Source organism: Phalangium opilio, unplaced genomic scaffold (assembly GCF_054372755.1).
Source record: "Phalangium opilio isolate 3A_F unplaced genomic scaffold, DU_Popi_V2 ptg000024l_1, whole genome shotgun sequence".
Classification (NCBI taxonomy): domain Eukaryota; kingdom Metazoa; phylum Arthropoda; class Arachnida; order Opiliones; family Phalangiidae; genus Phalangium; species Phalangium opilio.
The window spans coordinates 6,659,071-6,678,658 of NW_028324155.1; the positions used below are offsets into that span (position 1 = coordinate 6,659,071).

Genomic DNA, 19,588 nt, shown 5'->3' on the forward strand with positions numbered 1-19,588 from the left:
AAATCGGCCGGGAGAGAGAGTGAAAACGTTTTCTCTAGAATCTATGGAGGCTTTAAAACACTCTCCGATTGAAGTTTAGCCGAAACGGCGTTTAGTTGCTCAGAAAGAGAATGGGAAACGGTCGGGCGCTGGGGAACTTGATTTGATTTTCACTCGGGCACCAGAATCAATTATGGCGGGAAAACGATGGGAGAAAAGGCGCCACACTGCAGAAAAGTGAAAACCTTCCCGATCAACTCACCTTACCCTTCTCTACATGTACAGGGTGTTCGAAAAAAGTATACAATCGAAGTACAGTAATAACATTTTCAACTCAAAATTTCTTTGATTTCCCATTGAACCATCGGTCCAACAAGCGTACCTTTTTGGAAACACCCTGTTTAAAGGGGACCACTGTCAAATTGCGCGATATTAAGCTTCCTAAAGTAGGGGGAAATGCGCTATACGTGTTTCTCCAATGATTAGGGTTTAAAGAATTTACAATAATGCTAAGGCTAATTTGATTTACGTTTAAAAACGCCTTAGCACCTTCATTCATAAACGCGGCACGAATATTTATTAATAACTTAATTTAAAAATTCAAATTGTATCGCTTAAACACCGTGCTGTAAAGCGCCCTTGCTCCTTGCGTATAATTTTGCTGGTAGCATTGTTAAACTTTTACAAGGCAATATTAGCTGGCATGCAAATCATGTTTTTATTCAATCACAAATCTCTCTTTTACGCATATTTTTAGTTGGTTAATAACTTTCGACAGTGGAAGTTTTAAATACAATAACCCCCCCCCTCCAAACCCAAAGACGTTGTACCGCTACGTAATAATTTGCATATAGATTGCCAGGTAATTACAACCGTAATTAGGTAACCTTTCCTATACAAAGACAGGCTCTTATTTAATTCTGACATTACGTAATGACAAAAAAATTGATAAAATTATTTAATATTTTATAGTATAAATTTGTTTTTAATAAACGCCCACAATCAGTTAAAAATTTCATTTCGGTTTAAGAAGATTTTAAAGGGAGAGTAAAGTTACCGTTTTGTTCGAGAAGTTGATCAAAGGTTTGCTTTTTAAAAGGTATGATAAATATATATATTAAATTTATTCAATATTGGTCCGTATCAAATGTCGATCATTTTAAAGATGTCGGTCGGTCGGTACCTAGGCCTAATCCGTCTTTCTAAACTTCTTTTTGTTACATTTATCGAGGAGGGCGCCTTATTACTCGAAGCAAACACGATGTGTCAATAAGGGGGAATATGTCTGATCGAATCATAATAGCATGCGCAGTACACGTTTATAGAGGAACGCCGACACTGCCGCCGCCTTAAGATTAGTATATACAGATTGGTCAGAAGAGATAAAGCGGAGATGGTTAAGCTATCTTAACTTCGTTTAAAGTGACATGTTTCCAAGTTGGGGTCCCTAAGATAAGCGATACCGTAAAGGAGACAGTAACTTGGAGATTAATACGGTACGGAATTGATGTAATATTGAAAATAAAATAAAAAAATGCAATGGAATACTTGAACTTATAAGTTAATATTTCAATTTTGGAAAAGAAAGAAAAAAAAATCGACAGATTAAAATAACACCAAAGATTTTAAGGTATTTGTAAAAAAAGGTTATACCTAAGGGTTAAAATTTAAAATTCTAGTCTAGAAGTCGATTAGCTGAAGTTAAACATTCCTTAAGTTTATATAATAAGTGTCATAAATACTTAAAAAACCCAACATCATCTCAATGGAAAAATTAGTATTCCCACACCTAGCTAAGAAACTGTTTGGGCGCATTTTGATTAGTAAAACCTCCGCTTCCACTGGGGTATCGTGCAATTTAGCATCTTATACTTCAGTTAATAAACTTCTACTCCACTATAAGCATTCTGACTGGCGAAAGGATTTTCGGAATAATTTAGATTTCGAAGGGTACGCTGATAAGAACAATCGAGCTATATCAGAACCGGTCGGTACATAAGCGTTCGTACATATATATACCATAATCATCCCACGTTTTGAATTTTTTGGCATTTTCTTAACTCTAATCTCTTTAAGAACAATCTAGTTATATTTTGCGTGCCTTTTTGTCGCTCGCGTAAAGAAAAATTATTTTCTTCGGCGGCGTTCGGCCGGGGTAAGGTAAAAGTTTCTTATCGGACACAAAAATCTTACTCAGAACCGAAGGAAAGTAGAAAAAATCCTTCCAAAAGTCGCGGTCTTTCTGGTAAATGGTAAGGGGACCGGTAAACATCAAAGAAAGTTATTTTTCGCTCCCCTCGCCTCCGAAAATTCCCGCCAAATCTCATCAAGCACGCGGCAATGGTGTCGAATGGCCCTGTCCGAATAAAGATTTGACAGCCTTCGTCTTAAACCCACCTATACCAAAACTAAAGGGAGTTTTGTCTATACACTTATACAGAGAGGGAATTATTGGGGTATATAATCTTTTAAGTACTTCCAAAATTTTAATTTCGTCAAGTCTCAAATAATAAATTTAGAAGAAACATTCCCTAATTGAATTTTATTATCTTTATTTATTTTTTTACTTTTGAAATGTGGGTGATTGACAATGATTTGAAAACCCGATTTCTATAAAGAAAGTTGACGTCATATTGTGATAACTAGGTTTTGGTTTATTACTCTTAGAATAGGTTTAATTTGGGAGAGAAATAGGGTATAAACTCAGTCCCTTTCAAGTCTGAAATATTCCAATCCTTTAATCAACCCCAATAAACGCTGCCGTACACATTACATTGTATTGCCATATAGTCGAGTCGAAGTAATAATTCTAATACACCAGTTATTACAAAGCCCACAATTCTGATAACTCCCTTAATAAACCAATAGTTCAATTCAGTTCATATATTATTTAACAAATACAAGCCACCATTTTGCCCTCAAGTCATTTGAAGATTTTTTTCTCTCCTCTCATTTTGTAAAAGTCAAAAATAAATCCGTAAAATATTAAATTTTTAAATCCATATTAATAAGCTTCTAAAAAAGACGATGGAGAGCTGTAGCAATAAGTGGCCTGGGGAAAAGGAGCTCTTTAAAACTAATATCACTTTTCGCTGATTTAATAAGACAAACTAGATTCGTTTCGATTCGTTTTGCAGAAGGGAGGTGGTGAGGTGCACCTCACCAGAGAGAGTCAGAGCGAGAGAACTAACGGAAAAGAGCGCCTTCCGGAAAAGTCCATAGAATTTTGATCGTCGTCACTAAGAGTAAATAAGCTTTTTCTCTTCCCTCCTCCTTCTCCTCCTCTGATACTTCTCTAACTCTAAGCCTTGGCGCAACCACGTCACTTCTACCCGTGCCTGCCTCGGTTTGACTAGGAGGATTCAATCTAGTCACCCTTGCGAGTAGCCGAGTACCACCTCTCTGACGTAATTAAAAAATGTTGAATAGGAATCTTTGGTCGCGAGCGCAACCTTTGAGCTTAGTGTACCCTGGAGGAGAGAGAGAGAGCGCGAGGGTGGTACAGAGGAGTCTATAAATAAGCCTCGCATAACTTCCAATCAAACAACTACACGTTGACTTAACGCTTTCCTCAATCCTTAACGGGGGTGTCTTCCCCTCCCCCCGGGTTGCGATTCTCACCCAATCTTTCAACCCCCTTTATCAAACAAGAGAAGTGGAAAGAGCTTTGGAATATACGTTGTAACATTTCTCTGGCTAGAGAGAGAGAGAGAGAGAGAGAGAGAGAGAGGAGAGAGGAGCTGCTTCGTCTCCCTTCTCTATTTGTACTCGGTTTTAATTAATTTTCTAAAGTTTCAGAGTCACCACCCCCTCCTCTCCCCCCCGGCAACTAACCCCCCTTATCCCCGGGATATTTGGAGCCTGGGGGGGGGAACAGAGGAAGAGGGGGGTGCCCGTAGGCCAGCCAATTGAATAGGGAGAGATCTATAGTCCAGTTCGGACTAACACGACATCACGATTCTGAACGTACTCAGTTAGTTGATGGGTTCTTGATATCTATTAGGCGCATAGAGGATTATGCATGGAGTTGAAATAGAGTGGTCATTGTAAAATTACGAAGTAAGGGGTGATGAAGAATAGAGTGGGAATTAGTTAGAACATCCCGAGGTCTAATTATATTTGTATAAAAACAAAGATTTATAAGCAATAGGATCACATTAAGTATAACGAATAGATACGAACGGAGCTAACTAAATAAGTATATAGTAGGTCTATGGGTACAAGGGTGTTTAAGTTGAGTATAGCAGCTAGGGGTGTGAAGGAGGCTCTCGTGGGAGGGGGTCTCTAGACAAGAGATTTCATACAGCTCGGATAAATCGCGGGACGGACGACAAATATTGACCCGGGCGCGGAGTCGCGGGCGCCATTTATTGCGCAACCCTGTTGTAGGTTCAGATCCTTTCCCTTACTTAAGCCTCGGGATCGGGAGTCCCCAAATTTAGACGCCGCTAGGCCTAAATGGGAAGTAATGAAAACGGTTATTTACTCTTTTAACCCCCCTTTCCATCCTCTCTCTCCGACCAATTGGTCGCTAGTTGCTCCATAATGGCCGCCCTTTAAAGTTGTTTTCCGCCCGACCGAGGTCGCCAGAAGAGAGAGAGAGAGAAAGAGAGTCGACGAAATTAAAATCGAATCACACCGCTTTAACGCTTAAAGCCCGGGCCGCTTCCGATCCCTCATTCTCCCATCCTTCTCTCTCCATCTCTGCTCTTGAGCTTCACTCGACTCCGTTTCTCCTTTTCCTCGCTTTCTCCCTGACTAAACTAATATATAAACTTCAACAGGACAACACTCCGTACGTCTGCTTTTAAGTTTCAAAATTTTTCCTTCTACAGTACACATTGCAACCTTTGTCTATCGTTGCCCGCTCACGGTATTTTTTAGTTCGCCTGTTTCCCGTTAGAGACGCCGTTCATCAGCGAAATAACGTCACATTTCAAATTCCGCCAATCAGCCATCGCTGTGAAAGCGCGCGTAATCCAAATCACGCTTGAACAGCGCGTTGGATAAACTTTGTCGCGTATTGTCCTGGTGACGTGTTAATTACCGCACGCTCTAGTTAAACTCTCTGGAAGAGGATGGTAGGATGCGGGTAAAGATTCCTTTTTTAATTCCGGGCTCTTTAACGACATAATAATATAGCGCCATGCGTTAATAGAACGGGTCGGTGGAAGGAGAGAGAAACTAGGAGGATGAAGAGCCGAGAGAAGAGAGGAGAGCTTCGTCAATTTCGATTGGATGAGACGGAAACCCTAAATTTTCTCGGCTCGCTAATCTACTCCATATTACTCCCTAATACAACTCTGTACTTAGTTGTCAGGGTGGAATGGGATGGGATGGGTAGTTTGGGGAAATTAGACTTAAACCTCTTCGGCAATTTCCTCTCTCTCTCTCTCTCTCTCTCTCTCTCTCTCTCTCTCTCTCTCTCTCTCTCTGGTTCTCTCTCTTTCGCTCCTCCTAAACTTTAACTTCCGTTGGGCACTAGAGAACGGAGCTTGTCTAGAAATATTTGCGACTTTTAAAGAGAATCAGAGAAGGGGAGGTGGGTGGACGGTTAAAATTTAAACTCCTTTTAGGCGTAAATGGACAGTGACGGAACGGTCAAATACTTTAAAAGGGGGATGGAGGGGAAAGAAAATAAAATTTCGTATCAACTCCCCCCCTCGTCCTCCCACCCCGGGGTTCGGGATAGCATCTTTTAAAATGTTATTTCTATTCTGCCTTAACTGTTTACGCGATGGAATTTTGGCTTCAAGCATTTGTAGAAAAATGCCAAAGGAATAGCACCGCCACCCCAAAACTTGTCAATTAGCATTGAAGGCGACGTTTTCTCGCAGTTTTCCTTTCTCCCCCTCCACCTACCTACCTACCTTTTTAGAGAGAGAGAGAAAGATACATTATGGGTGACGAGCACTTTACCAAATAACAAATGATGGCAGTCAGGGAACAAGCCTAACAAACGCTTCTTAGGCCGCTCGCTTCTGGAAGTGTGATAAAAAAAAGTGTTTCGAAAAAAAGAAAGAAAAACTTGGAAATTTTCTTCTATCACTTTAGAGATAGAAGGTGAAACTCGTCTTGTCACGTAATTCAAAATTGAGAATTAGGCTTAGGATTGGTGTCCCCTTATCTGTTATTTTTAAGATAAATTGAATACGGGGATTCAAATATTAAAAAAAAACAAAACCCTATTCGAGATTCGTTTTAAACTTTAATTTAGGCTTAAGAATTGAGGGCTTAATTACAGAAAGAAAGAAGGACCCTTTAGTTTAGTTTCACTCTCTATTTGAACGCGAACCACTGAACCAGCGACTGAAATTTTTATTCAAGAGGACCAAACTAAATTTCTCCGTTTTCCATCCCCGATTTTTCATGGAATTTATATTATAGATGAAATTTAGTTTATATGGAAAAATAATATATATATAAAAAAAAACCTTTAGGGATACGCTCGGGCTAGCAATAAAAATATGAATTATTTATATATTCCTGCACGACACAAAAACTGCCCTTTAGGCAATATTATTTACCCGTTATAAAACGGAGATTTCGCTCCCCCCTTTTATAGTATATTGAGAGGGATTATCATAGCGTTGAATAAGTCTATTTTACATTATTATAGAGGCCAAAAAAGAAACGTTTAGATATGCAAATATATTTTAGACCGAATATAATAAGCTAGTCTGATATGTATTTTGTGTATTGGTGACATTTTCGAGTGGGTTATGATGCCTAAAGAATTTATATCCGAATCTGTAGTGCCGTTCATGAACATTTGTAATCGTACATGCTACACAATGATGGCGGAATTCTTTGTCAAGTTTATGGCTATTTACAGCATGTAGCCTCTAAAATCTTAACCACGTTTGAAACGTCGTAACTCTTGTTAAATAATATATTAAGGGAAAATCCCCATTTATTTAAACATTTGAGATTTAAATTCATTAGGTGTTGAGAAAATCACTGGCAGTATCAGAAGTGAGATGACACCAAAAGTACTGAGCTAACCAAATTCTTCACTCGGCGAAAGTGAATATTCTTGATAACACACGAACGGTTGGCCCTCTGGTAGCGGTTTCTGAATTTCCCCTCCAAAACGTGAGACGCTCGCGGTGGTAGACGGCCGAACTAGATTCAAGCACCCGCGTCTGTGTTTCGCCGCTTTAGGTTGAGGGGAAGGGGGTAGGAAATTATTTTGGAACTCGACCAATTTTTTTCTCTCTAGCGTAGGCGCGATTGAAGCGGCGTAAAATCCTCAAATTTGTTCACTAGTGCCAGGATCTACTATCAATGCTAGAGCCCTTCACTTCTAGTCTCATCTCACTTCTGGCAGTATTAATCTTCAATAACCAAACGTGGGTAAACCTTTCGCGGTTAAGAGAGTTCACTGATACTAAATACTTCTGCCAATAGTATAAGAAACCTTTATAAGTAAGATAAGTGTACAATTTATATGTCTCAATAAATAAAATATACATCATGTCAATTGAACTCCGAGTACGCGCCACCTTGTATACCCCCCGTATGTCCAATCCTCTAAAAAGTAACTATTCAATTTCACGATGATGAAGTCGGGGACATTTATCCATGTTCTAAGTCCCTATATAGGTATTGTCCCTTTTGAAATTTCCTCGACATAATCCGCTCATTCGGCCGCTTCCTGTAGTACTAGTGTTCGATTTTATATAAAATAAGCGCGAAAAAAGGGTCCTTTATACCGCGACTAACATCGCCTCCATTATGAGACACGGGGACCAGGGCGTCCCCTTTTAAGGGTCCCAACAATGCCCAGCTTTTAAATATGGTTAGAAAAACTTCCTTTGAACATTACGCGCCTCCAAAAAAATTTGTTATTCCGAGCGAGGTTTATTTGACACTTTTTGTCCGGTTTGGGTACAAGTAGTACGCGCTATTTTAGTTTCGGTGTATATGCTGTATGGGCGTTAACAATCCGTGTTCCGATTTTATACTCTGGACACGGGATTAAGCTTGTAATGCTAGTTTTGAAGTGGGTTTACATTATAACAGGGTTTGCTTCATTCTATTATGCGACAAACTTACAAATTTATCGAATTCATCCATTGTCCAGACGTTTCGTGAAAGAACTTACCGCCGACAGACAGTCCGACGACACTCGGTTCCGTTTGACCCCTCGACTTGGTAGTCCAGGTCGGGTAACAACTCAATAGAAACCTTCATATGATATCGGACTTGTTTTAGGGCTGACCTATAACCTCGCACGAAAACGTGCAGTTTTAAATTTTCGTAACTCAAATTATAGGCATAGGCTTAACGGCAAGGGAATATTGATTGTTTTTACACAATACAGAGAATCAGCAAAAAAACCTACCATGAATTGAATTCAAAGAAGGGGCTATAAAAATTCGGTAAAGATAAAACGTATTCAATCAACTTCGGCTTACTTATACTTTCCTATACCCTCTCTCTTTTAAATGCAGGCATGACACAATTCATGTACATATATATATATATATCTATAAGCTTCCAAAGTCACAGTAAGGCAGTTGCCCCACTCTTTCTTAAATTTCCTGTGAGAGTCAGGAAAAATATCACCCCAGGATTAAATCTCCCAACATTTTATTTTGGAAGCTGCGGAAGAAAGAAAGATGGTGAGAGAGAGAGAGAGAAGATAGAATCACTCTGACTGACTGTTAGAAGACTTAACGTTGGGAAATTGATAAATCAGTCGCAATTCTCTCCATTGATAATGTAATTTCCAATGCGAGATTTATTGTTAAACAAAGAGCAAAGTAAGATTGGAGCAGAGGTTAGAATACAGTCAAGCTATTTAAACCAATGGAGGGAAACCTTAGAAAAGGGTGATAAGAATAGGTTTAATACCACCAAGAATATTAAAACAACTTCATTGTGAATTTAAACGCGTTAAGCCTATTTTGAAGATTGAACGAATAAAAGCTACACAGGTTCAAAATTCATACCAGAATAAAGCTAAATTCATGATTTTTCCAACGGCGTTTTCACCCTTAACCCTAACTGTTCCTTCATTGTTTCAAAATCAGTTGAAGCTAGTGGTACCTTAGTAATAAATTTCTCGCCTTCATTTTATTGGGTTCGAAAGAGCGTAAAAATGCAAACACACTTCGGTAAATTTCGATGAGAGCTTTTAAAAGGAGGTGGAGCTCCATATACCCTAGATGAAAACGGAAGAAGCAAGGCCCGAGCTAAATCAGCACATCCCAGTGCCTTATTTGCTTTGAATCGCAGTTCCTATAGTGAACCCTTCAACCCTACAAACTCTGTAAGGAGCTAGAGGACGGCGGAGCGAGGAGATGCGGGATAAAAGGAAAAGAAGAAAGGATTTTTCCACTCGGTTGGGAATTTAAAAGAAGGTAATTCAGGACGGGTTGGTTTCTCCAAATTACAAAAATCATCAAGTTGATTAATTTCGATCTCTTTGCTAAGAAATCAGTCAACCGTCGTTCATCTCTAGTATCTTAAGAACCCAGCTAGCTAGCTAACAGAATAAACACGGAATTTGATCCCAGCATCAGATTGGCTTGTGTTTATTTAAGGAGAAATATATATTTCTCAACGTGAAATTTAGCAGAACCTAATTATTTTACGTTTATTAAGTTACAAAGTATCGAGCCCAGCCCAGAAAAGTTAACATGGGGTCACATTGATTCCCATAACTGTATGAATTCCTAACGTATGTAACAAAAATTTACAGAATATGTTAATAATATATGTACAATATAGACAATTCATTTATTTTATTAATTTCTACGTTAACAAACATAGAACTTTTAATTTATACATAGACAATTAATAAAATTATCACTGACACAAAAACACCCAAATCTTTTTCTTTTTTTTTAGAGTTCATGGCGTTTAATATCACTTTAGGGTGCTGGTATACGGAACTAGGATATGACACAATTTTTTAGGACTCGTCCGAATCACTACAGTTACTTTTACGCGATGGTTCGGACCGTTTCCTAGAATTAGACGATTTACCGAATCTTAACAGTTCCATGGGACTTTGCGTACAAGAAGAACTCGCGCTTTTAGGTGACGACCGATCACCACCGGATGACACGTTGAAATTATCTACACCGGGAGAACCGGGTGACGTAGGTGGACTCCGCGTTGGCGCTAACAAACTCGCGGATGATGTAGCCGGTGACGCGAAGGGGGAACCAACAGCCGCGGCACCTAACATGTAAACCGAAAGCAACGCCGAGTTAAGGTGATTTTTCGACCAGGGCGAACCAGGATGGTGTCCAGCGTGAGATGGAAACGCAGGACTGTTGCCATTAAGGAACAAATGTCCAAGTCCCAAGGGACCGGGTAAGGAGAGTGCCGGATGATGGTGAGAGACACCGGGCGGTAAGTTCAATAAGGTATCACCGTTACTCATAGAAGCGGGATGACCAGGTGGGATGGAGTAGAGGTTCAAGAAGTCAGTAGCGCGATGGTGACCGTGTAAAGAGGATGGTAATGGTAAATGTAATGGAGGACCCAACGGGTCCGATAACGAAAAACTACAAGGACTTTCGCGACCCATGGCCTTTTCACGTTTGCGCCATTTTGCACGTCGGTTTTGAAACCAGACCTATAATACGATCAATACAAAAAAATTGCGTAAATATAATAAAATACTAATGAAAATAGACCAAGGAAGCATTCTCTCACGAATATAAAAACCATGCATCTGCCATAAAAACTGCAGAAAAATCAGTATAAAAATGAAAAATAGACCAAATCCCTTTTAACAAGCTCGAATTATTCGGCGTTAAAATCTATTTTGCGTGTATTTAAACACAACGGATATTTTTATCCCGATTCTGTAATATTTTCATCAAGAGCGCCTCTAATCTATATTGGTGGGAGTAATACGTTAAAACACGAAGAGGTCTAACTCTCGCCAACCGATTTCGTTACGATTTATCATTCCTGAGTCTAACACTAACGGAAAGTGTCCGACGCGTCTATATGCGAGAAGGCTCTCCATCATATTCGCGCGTTTCCCCTCAACGCTCTTGTCAGTACATAGAAGAGGTCTGGAGTACCATGACCTAATGGACGTTATCAAGCAAAATAGGGGAACGCGTCAAAAAGGACCCCGCGCGCGAGCGCGCTTGAGGGTAAATCCCAGATTGAATCGCCGCTAATAAATGTTGAATGAGACGTCATTTAGAGATAAGCCAAAAACGCTCTCTCACTCACTCCCCGACGACGACATTTGTCTATCTCTTTTCATATTGAGGATTTCCAGTTCAATTAATGATTCCAATTGATTGAAAACTCTCTCTCTCCCGCGCGAACCCCTCGATATATTTAAACTGAATGTTTGCCCCGAGTTTGTTTCGAGGGGGCTTACACCCTACCCCTAAATCAGTCAGTGAAAAGGTTAGGGGCCCATCTAGGATGGATTATAAGGCAACCCCCAACCAAATATAAGAGAAAAGCAATAAATGAATAAAATGATTTTTGGCTGGCTCCCGAGTGAAAGTGGAAAAGAGATACTTGAGAACAATTTTTCATTAAATTTCATCTCGAGCACTTTAAATTTAACGCATAATTCGAGCCTATTTCTGGTCTATAATTTGGTTCGACTTAATTTTGTACACGCGCGTGTATTACGTCACACTTTAAGGCGAGTTTAATGGACATTGTAAATCTTAAACATCAAGGAAATTCAAGGTAAGTGTACCTGAACTCTAGCTTCACTCAAATCGAGTCTCATAGCCAATTCTTCCCGAGTAAATACATCAGGATATTGAGTCTTCTCAAAGGCTCTTTCCAATTGATGAAGTTGGTAAGTTGTAAAGGTAGTACGACTTCTTCGAATTTTCCTAGGTTTATCGTCATAAGGATCATTGGATGGTCCACCTCCACCCGAGGAGCCGTCTTCGCCCCCCGTCTGATTGGTTCCAGTCAACCCTGGGGTTTCGTCAACCCCCGACGTCGAGGTATTCTCTCCTAGACCATCTTCGGCGGACGTCAAGGATAATAATTTGGATGAATCGCCTTTAGAATCGGCGCCGATATAACTGGCGATAACATCTCCTCCTGGCCCTACATCCTCCCTTTGAATTTCAAGGTGATGTCGAAGGGTCAAACCAGGGGCGGCTGACAAACCAAAGACCAAAGAAAAAGTCATAAAAAAATCGTAGCCAAAAAAAAAAGAAAAACCTCCGGTGTATGTAAAGCCGATTAGAATACGACAGGAAAAAATTGGGAAGGTTTTTTTCTTCGCATGCTAAGAATGAGATGCAACGGTGTGATAACCACGCGGGATAACTTCATTATTCTTTTTTTTTCTCTTTCATTTTCCTTTCAATAAAGATGTTTACTTGTTTGTTTTGGGTTGGCTTATTTTTCTTCTTGTCATCCAAAACTAATAGAGGCAATTATGAAGGACAAATATTTGCTAATAAGGTTGACTGTCAAAGGAAATAGTGCGTGGATTGAAAACGACAATTAGGAAGATGCTTTCATGGACACACCCAATTCGATAGTTCGAAAAATAACAAGAAATATTGAATTACACATCATCAGGAACGTTGAAATGGGTAGATTACAAGGAATTCAATGAATGAAGTAAGAAATCAATGTGAACAAATTAAACAACGTGCGGTTTTCTTCTAGGAAGAACTGAATTTTTGGTTACTCGAATCCCAGAAACGACAGAAAGGTTTTTTTCGCAATTGCAGCTTCAGTAAACTCAAAACACATGCTGATTCATAAAAACATCTCAACAAGGCATTAACCAACCAATCAATCAATGAAAACCAACATGAAATAAGATATTTACAATTTCTGAAGCTTCCTCCTACAGCATGATGACCATGCGTAAAATCTAGAATCTTTCCGGCAACTCTTTGGGCATCTTCGGCTCCGACACAATCCAAATCATTATCCCTTTTATTCGCGTGAAGATGAGGATGCAATTGCACGCAATGATTGGCTGCCAATGAACGTTGAGCCAACTGCAAAGCCGAGGAAGTCGTGGAAAACAAGGATGCTGCCGCGGCGTGCGCTTGACTGGGACTTTTCCAAGAGACTCCGCCGGCTGAACCCAACAATCTCTCGATGGAATATAGCGAAAAGCGTAGATTTTTACTGTTGTTGTTATTATTATTATTATTCCCGGATGAGGAAGAGGTCGTCGAAGAGGCTGTATCTTTAGGTGGGGATGGAGACGATCCACGCAACATGACAATAACTTTTAACTTTACCAAATCCCGGAGTTTAAAATCGTAACTTCCACAAACACGGTGTCAGAATTAAACGGGGAGATATTTTTACTAGTCTTACTAGGATGGCATTCTTTTCTCATCTGTGGTGGTGCGAATTGCGGACGCTGGAAGACCCCTAACTATAGGAACCACACTCTTCTCGCGACGGAGGATGCTTTCTCCCCCTCCATCCTAAACCTCTCTCCTCTTATCATCACCATCCCGATTTAGCCATCATCCATATATCCCTCCTCCTCCTCCTTCCCCTCTTTGGCAAACACGGTCGGTCCACGACTGCAGCTTCCTTTCCCTCTTTCACGCGTCAACACTGAACGCTTTTTGCATTTTCTTCTATTTTCTGCGTAGAATAAAGTTACCATCTTCTTTCTCTCTAGTTGGTAGCCACTAAAGCTCTTTAATAGAGTAGAGAGTAAGCGAGGAGTTTTGTTTCATTCCCCCGTCGTTTCGTCCCCCATCAGGGAGGTTTTCCAGGGGTTTTCATCTTTTTCCCGCCATTCTCCTCCGCCGCCGCACCGGATGCGCTCTCTCCTCTCCCGCCACGAGAGACCAAACCCGCCTTAAATGGGGTAACTATCCCGTTAACGTAATTAAGCCTCCAGAGCTAGCGGAATTGCCAGAGTTCTTCTCGGGCGCGCGAAACACCCGACACAAGATCGGAACGCGGCGGGAAAGATGAGGAGGAGAAGAGGAGAAAGAGAACATAGGAGAAAGAGAGCGCGCGGTCCACATCTCTAGGATAAGGAGTCCGGGGAAGAGAGCGCGCGCATCTTGTCTATTGGTGGAAGCTTTTCCTATGGCACCCAATCGCCGCCAATTCCTTTTTGGCGCCAAAACCACGCCTTCCGTTAAAGATTAACCGCGTCGAGTATTAAGTAAAAGATAAGTCCTTATCCGCGGATGAAAAATAGATACTTCCGAGAGCGTTAACGGAAGGGGAAATGAAATATCAGATACAATTAAACAGTCATTCTCAATCCGCTCTCGGTATACTTGACCAGAACGGAGTAGAGATTAACTTCGAGCGTGTGGTTTAAGAGAAGTTACCGTATATTATACGACAATACAATCAAGGCTCGTTTGTTATTAAAGGGATGGTGTAATATCAAACAATTACAAATTATTCCCGTTGAACTATTCCTTTAATAGCAGCTCGAAGACCCAAGCCATTAGTCAACCGTTTTAAAAGTTGAGTGAAACTAAAATTAACCGAACTAAAACAATAAAACGATCGATTAGCAGCGGCAAAGGCGCGGAAGACGGCGCGTTGACAAGAGAAGGGCGTTAGAAAGGAATAGAAAAGCTAGAGGAAAAATGACAAAACAAATTGAAATCTTTAACGATAAGTGACAGGCGAGAGGCAATTTTCGGCGGCATCCATTTATAATTAGCTCACTCACTCTCGTTTTAGCTGGCTCCCTCGCTCCTAAACGATAAAAGCCTCCCTCCCTCCCTAATGTAAACCTAAAGATGCAGCTAGCTAGTCTCTTTTATTTTTAAGAGCAGTTAAGTAGCGATGATGCAAAGAGAAGAAGAAAAAAAATTATATATTTCTGAGATGGGAGTGGATGGATGGATGTTGGGGGAGAAAGAAGAAAAAATACAGGAGTCTTTGCTATGGATGGCAGATGTTCCATCCCAAAGATTCTTTTTTTTCTTCCCTACACTCTTTCAGAGCTTGGAGTAAATGAAAAGATTTAAGGAGGAGAGATGGAGAAAGAGAGAGATGGGTTCCGTTCGCCAAATAGACTTTGGTCTATTTGTTTTAAAGATTATCACCACTATATAGAGCATAGATTTAAGATGGGAGAAGAATACAAGAAAAAATGATGGAACGCAAGAATCTATTATAGTTTTCTAAATGGATGGATGACGTTTCGTTTTACACTTCTTAGAGAATCAATTAAGGAAAATGGTTTTCAAGTCAATTAAGAAATTTTAAAAGTTTGCGTATAGTTTAGAAACCCGATTTCGAATATTTGTGTTATCCGAAATATTTGGGGTCAAAGGTTATCCCGTACATTGTCCACGTAGAAATTATATCAACATATATGGCTTTAAATATCAACTAACAACTTTGTTTCAATTGAATTACTTAGTTTAAACTAGAGAAATTACCCAAGAAACACATTTTTACAAACTGATTTTGGGTATACCAAAAATTAACGTGTAGGATTTAAATTAATTAACAGACACCTTTAAATTATTCATTACACTGATATATTTCTAAAGGCATATTCACAAGGGACAACTTATTTTTTACGTGTTGTCAAATAAGTTTGACAATATTTGAAGAGAACGCTAGGGCATCGGAGGAGGGAGGAACGAAAATAAAAATAAATACTTTTCTGATATAAAAATCTATACACACTCGATTTATAACCCCGGAATTTTCATCAAATTCTCTTCTTTCCCATTTTTCATTATTTTTGATAAAAAATAGTTCCTAGTACAGACAAAGTCCCTTTTTCCCATAAAATATATTACTTTCGCGAAGGGTAGCAGCTATAGCGTCACTGCGGTATTGTAATAGAACGAAGTTTATACAACGTAATCTTCCAAAATTTCTTATAAATGTTGACTTTTCAAGAGATAAAAGAGCGCGCGCTATATAGCTTGCTTGGTAAACTAAAAGATTTCATCGTTTTTGTAATAATGGAAAAACAGAAAAGATTAAAAAGAAAAAAAAAAAAGGTTTTGAGTGTTGTAGCGCGTGAAATTTTAGCGCGAAATTACTTAAAACTTTCCTGCGCGCGTGAAATTTTTGGCGCGAAATGACTTCAACTTCCCTGCGCGCGCTATTGGAAATTAGGCTTAAAAATAATTGAAATAAAATATTAAAAAAAACATCGAATAAGCCTATTCTGTTCCAGGTTTGAGAAGATATTTCAAAATTTAAAACAGCTCCAAATACAGTCAAAAATAGGCCATAAAATTTAAAAACCTACGTCACCATCCCTTTAGAGACCTAAATTCAGCTTCCCAGAAAAACTGTACGCTGCAAAAGGAGGACATCTCAGCTCGGGAGAAGTCAGGGTTACCCTAAGGCTACGATCCGCAATATTTTTTTTTATACAAAAATATAAGCGCTGGCAGCTTCTAGAAGCGAGCGGGTTTGCGCTGAGAATCTAGACAGGGTTTGCTTTTGCTAGCACCGCCGCCGCTCACGGGTCTTCTTTTGTGTAACCAGTCAACTGTTTAATAAAAGAATATTGAAAAGGGAAATTTGGGCCTAGCCAACGACAGACACACTGTATATAGTTTAGCAGCGCGCCAAATATACGCCACGGGCCCCGAGGGGTCCCCTAGGAACGATGCCCGCCCAATGAGTCGAAATTGGTCCCACCGGAGCTGATTACTTTGGCTGGGTAAACATCATTTTCGGATTTGCGGCCAATACCAGAGTATGTACGCGTGTGAGAGAGAAGGAAGTCAAGAAAGGTGGTTATGGTAAAATGTTACAAAGTGGCGTATCTTGCTTGCAATCAAAATTAGATAAGTTAAAAACCCGGTTTCTCAGAGGCAACTTCATGAGAGAGTCTGAAAAGTAACTCAAAAGATTAGGTTTTAACAATGGCGCCTGTAGAAGTGTTCGACTTACAACACACCGATGTCCACGGAGAAGCTAACATACAGGGGCTTCCCAGAATTTTCATTGGAAATAAAGGCAGCCTTATAATACATTGAAAACAAAGCGAAACGGGTCAAACTCAAGGCTGCAACCTAACAACATAATGTAAATTTTATGTCAAATCAGTTGGAAATACATGAAAAAGATCAGTACCACCAGCTCGGCCAAGTCAAGGATGGGATTCATGAGAAAGAGAGAGAGAGAGAGAGAGAGAGAGTTAGGCCTGGCTTTTTCCCCAGTTATTGCGTCACGAAGCGAGTCGAGGCCCGGGGCTAAGATCAAGTATGGAGAGAAGAGTAGCTATAGCTAAAATGGGACATAGATAGAATCACCGCGACACTTCGGGAGCAGCCTTTCCTAGCAGAAGTACAAGCCCCAAAAAAGGAAAAAAGAGACTCTATAGGGATATAAAGCTGTCCACTGATTTACTTAGTGGCGAGTGGCAAGGCTGAACCGTCCTGATCTTTTTGAGCTAGCGGATATATTATATCCAAACACGAAACAGAAGAAGGGGGAGATGTTCCCATCAGAAGCTAGTCAAACGAAGTAAGCAACATGAGGGCCCGCGTCTTATCAGGACCATTGGGACTGATGGGGCATGGAAGTTCACGGTGAACTTGTTAAGTACATATTCTTAGAGTTCGCCGTGTTCTGCCTCTAGTAGCTGACAAAAATTAAAATGGCGGCTATGGGTTGGGATCCCGCAAAAGTTTTCCACTTCGAAATATGGGCTGATTTTCATATAGAATGTATATTCGGAAACTAGGAGGTATTATCTATCCAAAGTGCAGTGTAGCCATGGACGGTTTAATAATAACTCGTTTTAGCTGGGGGGGGGGTTAGCCCCTAGCTGCGGAGGAGAAAAAAGGAGGGGGAGGAGGGTGCGGGGGTTAGCCGTATACTCATCGTGTCAGCAAAACGGAAAATGCCAATATATTAGCTTTGGTGGATAACAAATTTATTTAGCAGAGGCGAGGCCGGTCTACTTATCCCGCGACGCTGTATACTTTCAACGGGGGACCAGAAGGGATGATTTTTCAAAAGGGGTTTATAACGGAAGAATAAATTCGAATAGCCCACGTTTCAACCTTATATTCTTTACTTTTCGGACGGACAAGTTCACACTGCGTAACGTAACATTATATCGAGGTAGAAACCAAATCAACTTGGACTTCGCTATGTAGTAACATCGGGAATTTGACAGGAAGAGAGGAATTTTGATTGAAATAACTGGGCATTTGATAGGAAAAAATTAAAACAAACCTGGGAATGGGAATGCCACAAAAATGTTCAGGTTCAAGTTACAAAATCATTACGGTCAGGTCTTAATAATTGATTAAACATTTCTAAATTATAATTAACAACGGATAATTTAAAATAGTATTTTTTAACTTAATATATATTAGTTTTAATTAAGATTAATCTCCCTGAGGTTGTGGCATTTTCCCTAACTCGTGGCAACCCCGACACAAAGCCCAGACAAACATCGCTAAGAGAAACTTTAATTTTCCTACATAGCGACAACTAGACCTTCGTACGTGTGAACTTGGACAAGTCTAGGTAGCCCGAGGCCGTGCGAAAACAAGGGGGAAGATTGCCAACGTAATAAGAGCGAGATTAGCTTTGAGTTTTCAGTCGTTTTTGGCCAGAACCGGGGCAGAGATTAGAACCAGGAATTGAAGGCTAATTTACAGTTTAGCAGCGGTTGGGAAAATTTTCGCTATATACGTTCGAACGACTAGACGAGCTTAGAGAAGTGAACCAATAACGGCGAGCTCACTTTAAAACTAGAATTATTAACTTCATCCCCGAGATTAAAAAGGGCGGGAAAGAGCCGTTTTCGAGTTCTAATCAAAACGTGGAGGCGCGGGAAAACTTAGAGGCGCGTGAAAGAACGTTATTAAAGTATACTTAGAAGCTAAAATTCCATTTTATAAAGGGGGAAAGAAATAAAGCTGATCCCAAAGTTTCAAATACATACTTTCCGCAAACTCGGCAATTTCCACACCTAGGATACAATTCATTATTAAAAATACCCACAATAAAGAAACGCCGATGGAAAGGGCTCCAGCGCAAATTCTAATTTCGTAGCGAGAAAGGGGATATCAAAATGTACCGTATTATAACTCGAGTCCCAACGATATTGCGGGTAAACAGCATTTTCCGCAAACGCGGTTAAAAATTTTTCGGATATTAATATTGGAAGTTTTCAGGCTACGGGGGAAAAAATATAGGGATAACGCAAAGGAAAATCCGTAGAAATCCTCACAGTACTGCAACTATAACCCCACTTAAGTGTAACTTTACTATACCGTAAGTAACACCGAAAGAATACACTGAAAATGTATGGTATTTTTATTAAATAATTTAAATGATTGTTGAATTATTTTAACGTTGTTAATTCAGACTTATTAGATCCTTAAAAGATTGTGTGGTTTTTATCAATAAATCTTAAGATTCACGAAGACCCAATCGTTGATTGGTCGGAGCCTCGATGCAGGAAAAAAAGATCACGTTTAGACGTGGGAGGGTGAAAATGCAAAGACAATTACGCGCCAAGTCAAGCGCTTCGTCATAAAAGACAGAATATGACAAGAAAAAGTAATTACAATCCACTTTCCGGGAAGCGAATATGTGGGGGGGGGGGAGATACAAAAAGAATCTAGAATCGAGGTCCTAAGAAAAGCAGTACAGTATAGGAAGGAACTTGTACTTGCGATTCGCGAGTCTGAAGGGA

General features: G+C 40.0%; 2 protein-coding genes across 3 annotated transcripts in view; both read right to left on the bottom strand.

Moving 5' to 3' along the window:
• Positions 1–19,588, bottom strand: part of LOC149692500 (protein LLP homolog) — a 51,780-nt gene that overhangs the window by 27,771 nt on the left and 4,421 nt on the right. The window lies entirely within an intron of this gene.
• On the bottom strand, positions 9,717–18,140 carry LOC149692502 (uncharacterized). Of its 2 annotated transcripts, XM_089868271.1 has the most exons (4): positions 16,822–18,140; positions 12,779–16,760; positions 11,675–12,093; positions 9,717–10,573 (listed from the first exon to the last, which is right to left on the bottom strand). In XM_089868271.1, the coding sequence occupies exons 2-4, from the start codon at positions 13,179–13,181 to the stop codon at positions 9,902–9,904; spliced, it is 1,494 nt and encodes a 497-aa protein (XP_089724397.1). In that variant the 5' UTR covers positions 13,182–16,760; positions 16,822–18,140; the 3' UTR covers positions 9,717–9,901. The 2 variants fall into 2 exon arrangements, with proteins under 2 accessions (XP_089724397.1, XP_089724396.1); XM_089868270.1 differs by having other exon boundaries at positions 12,779–18,140.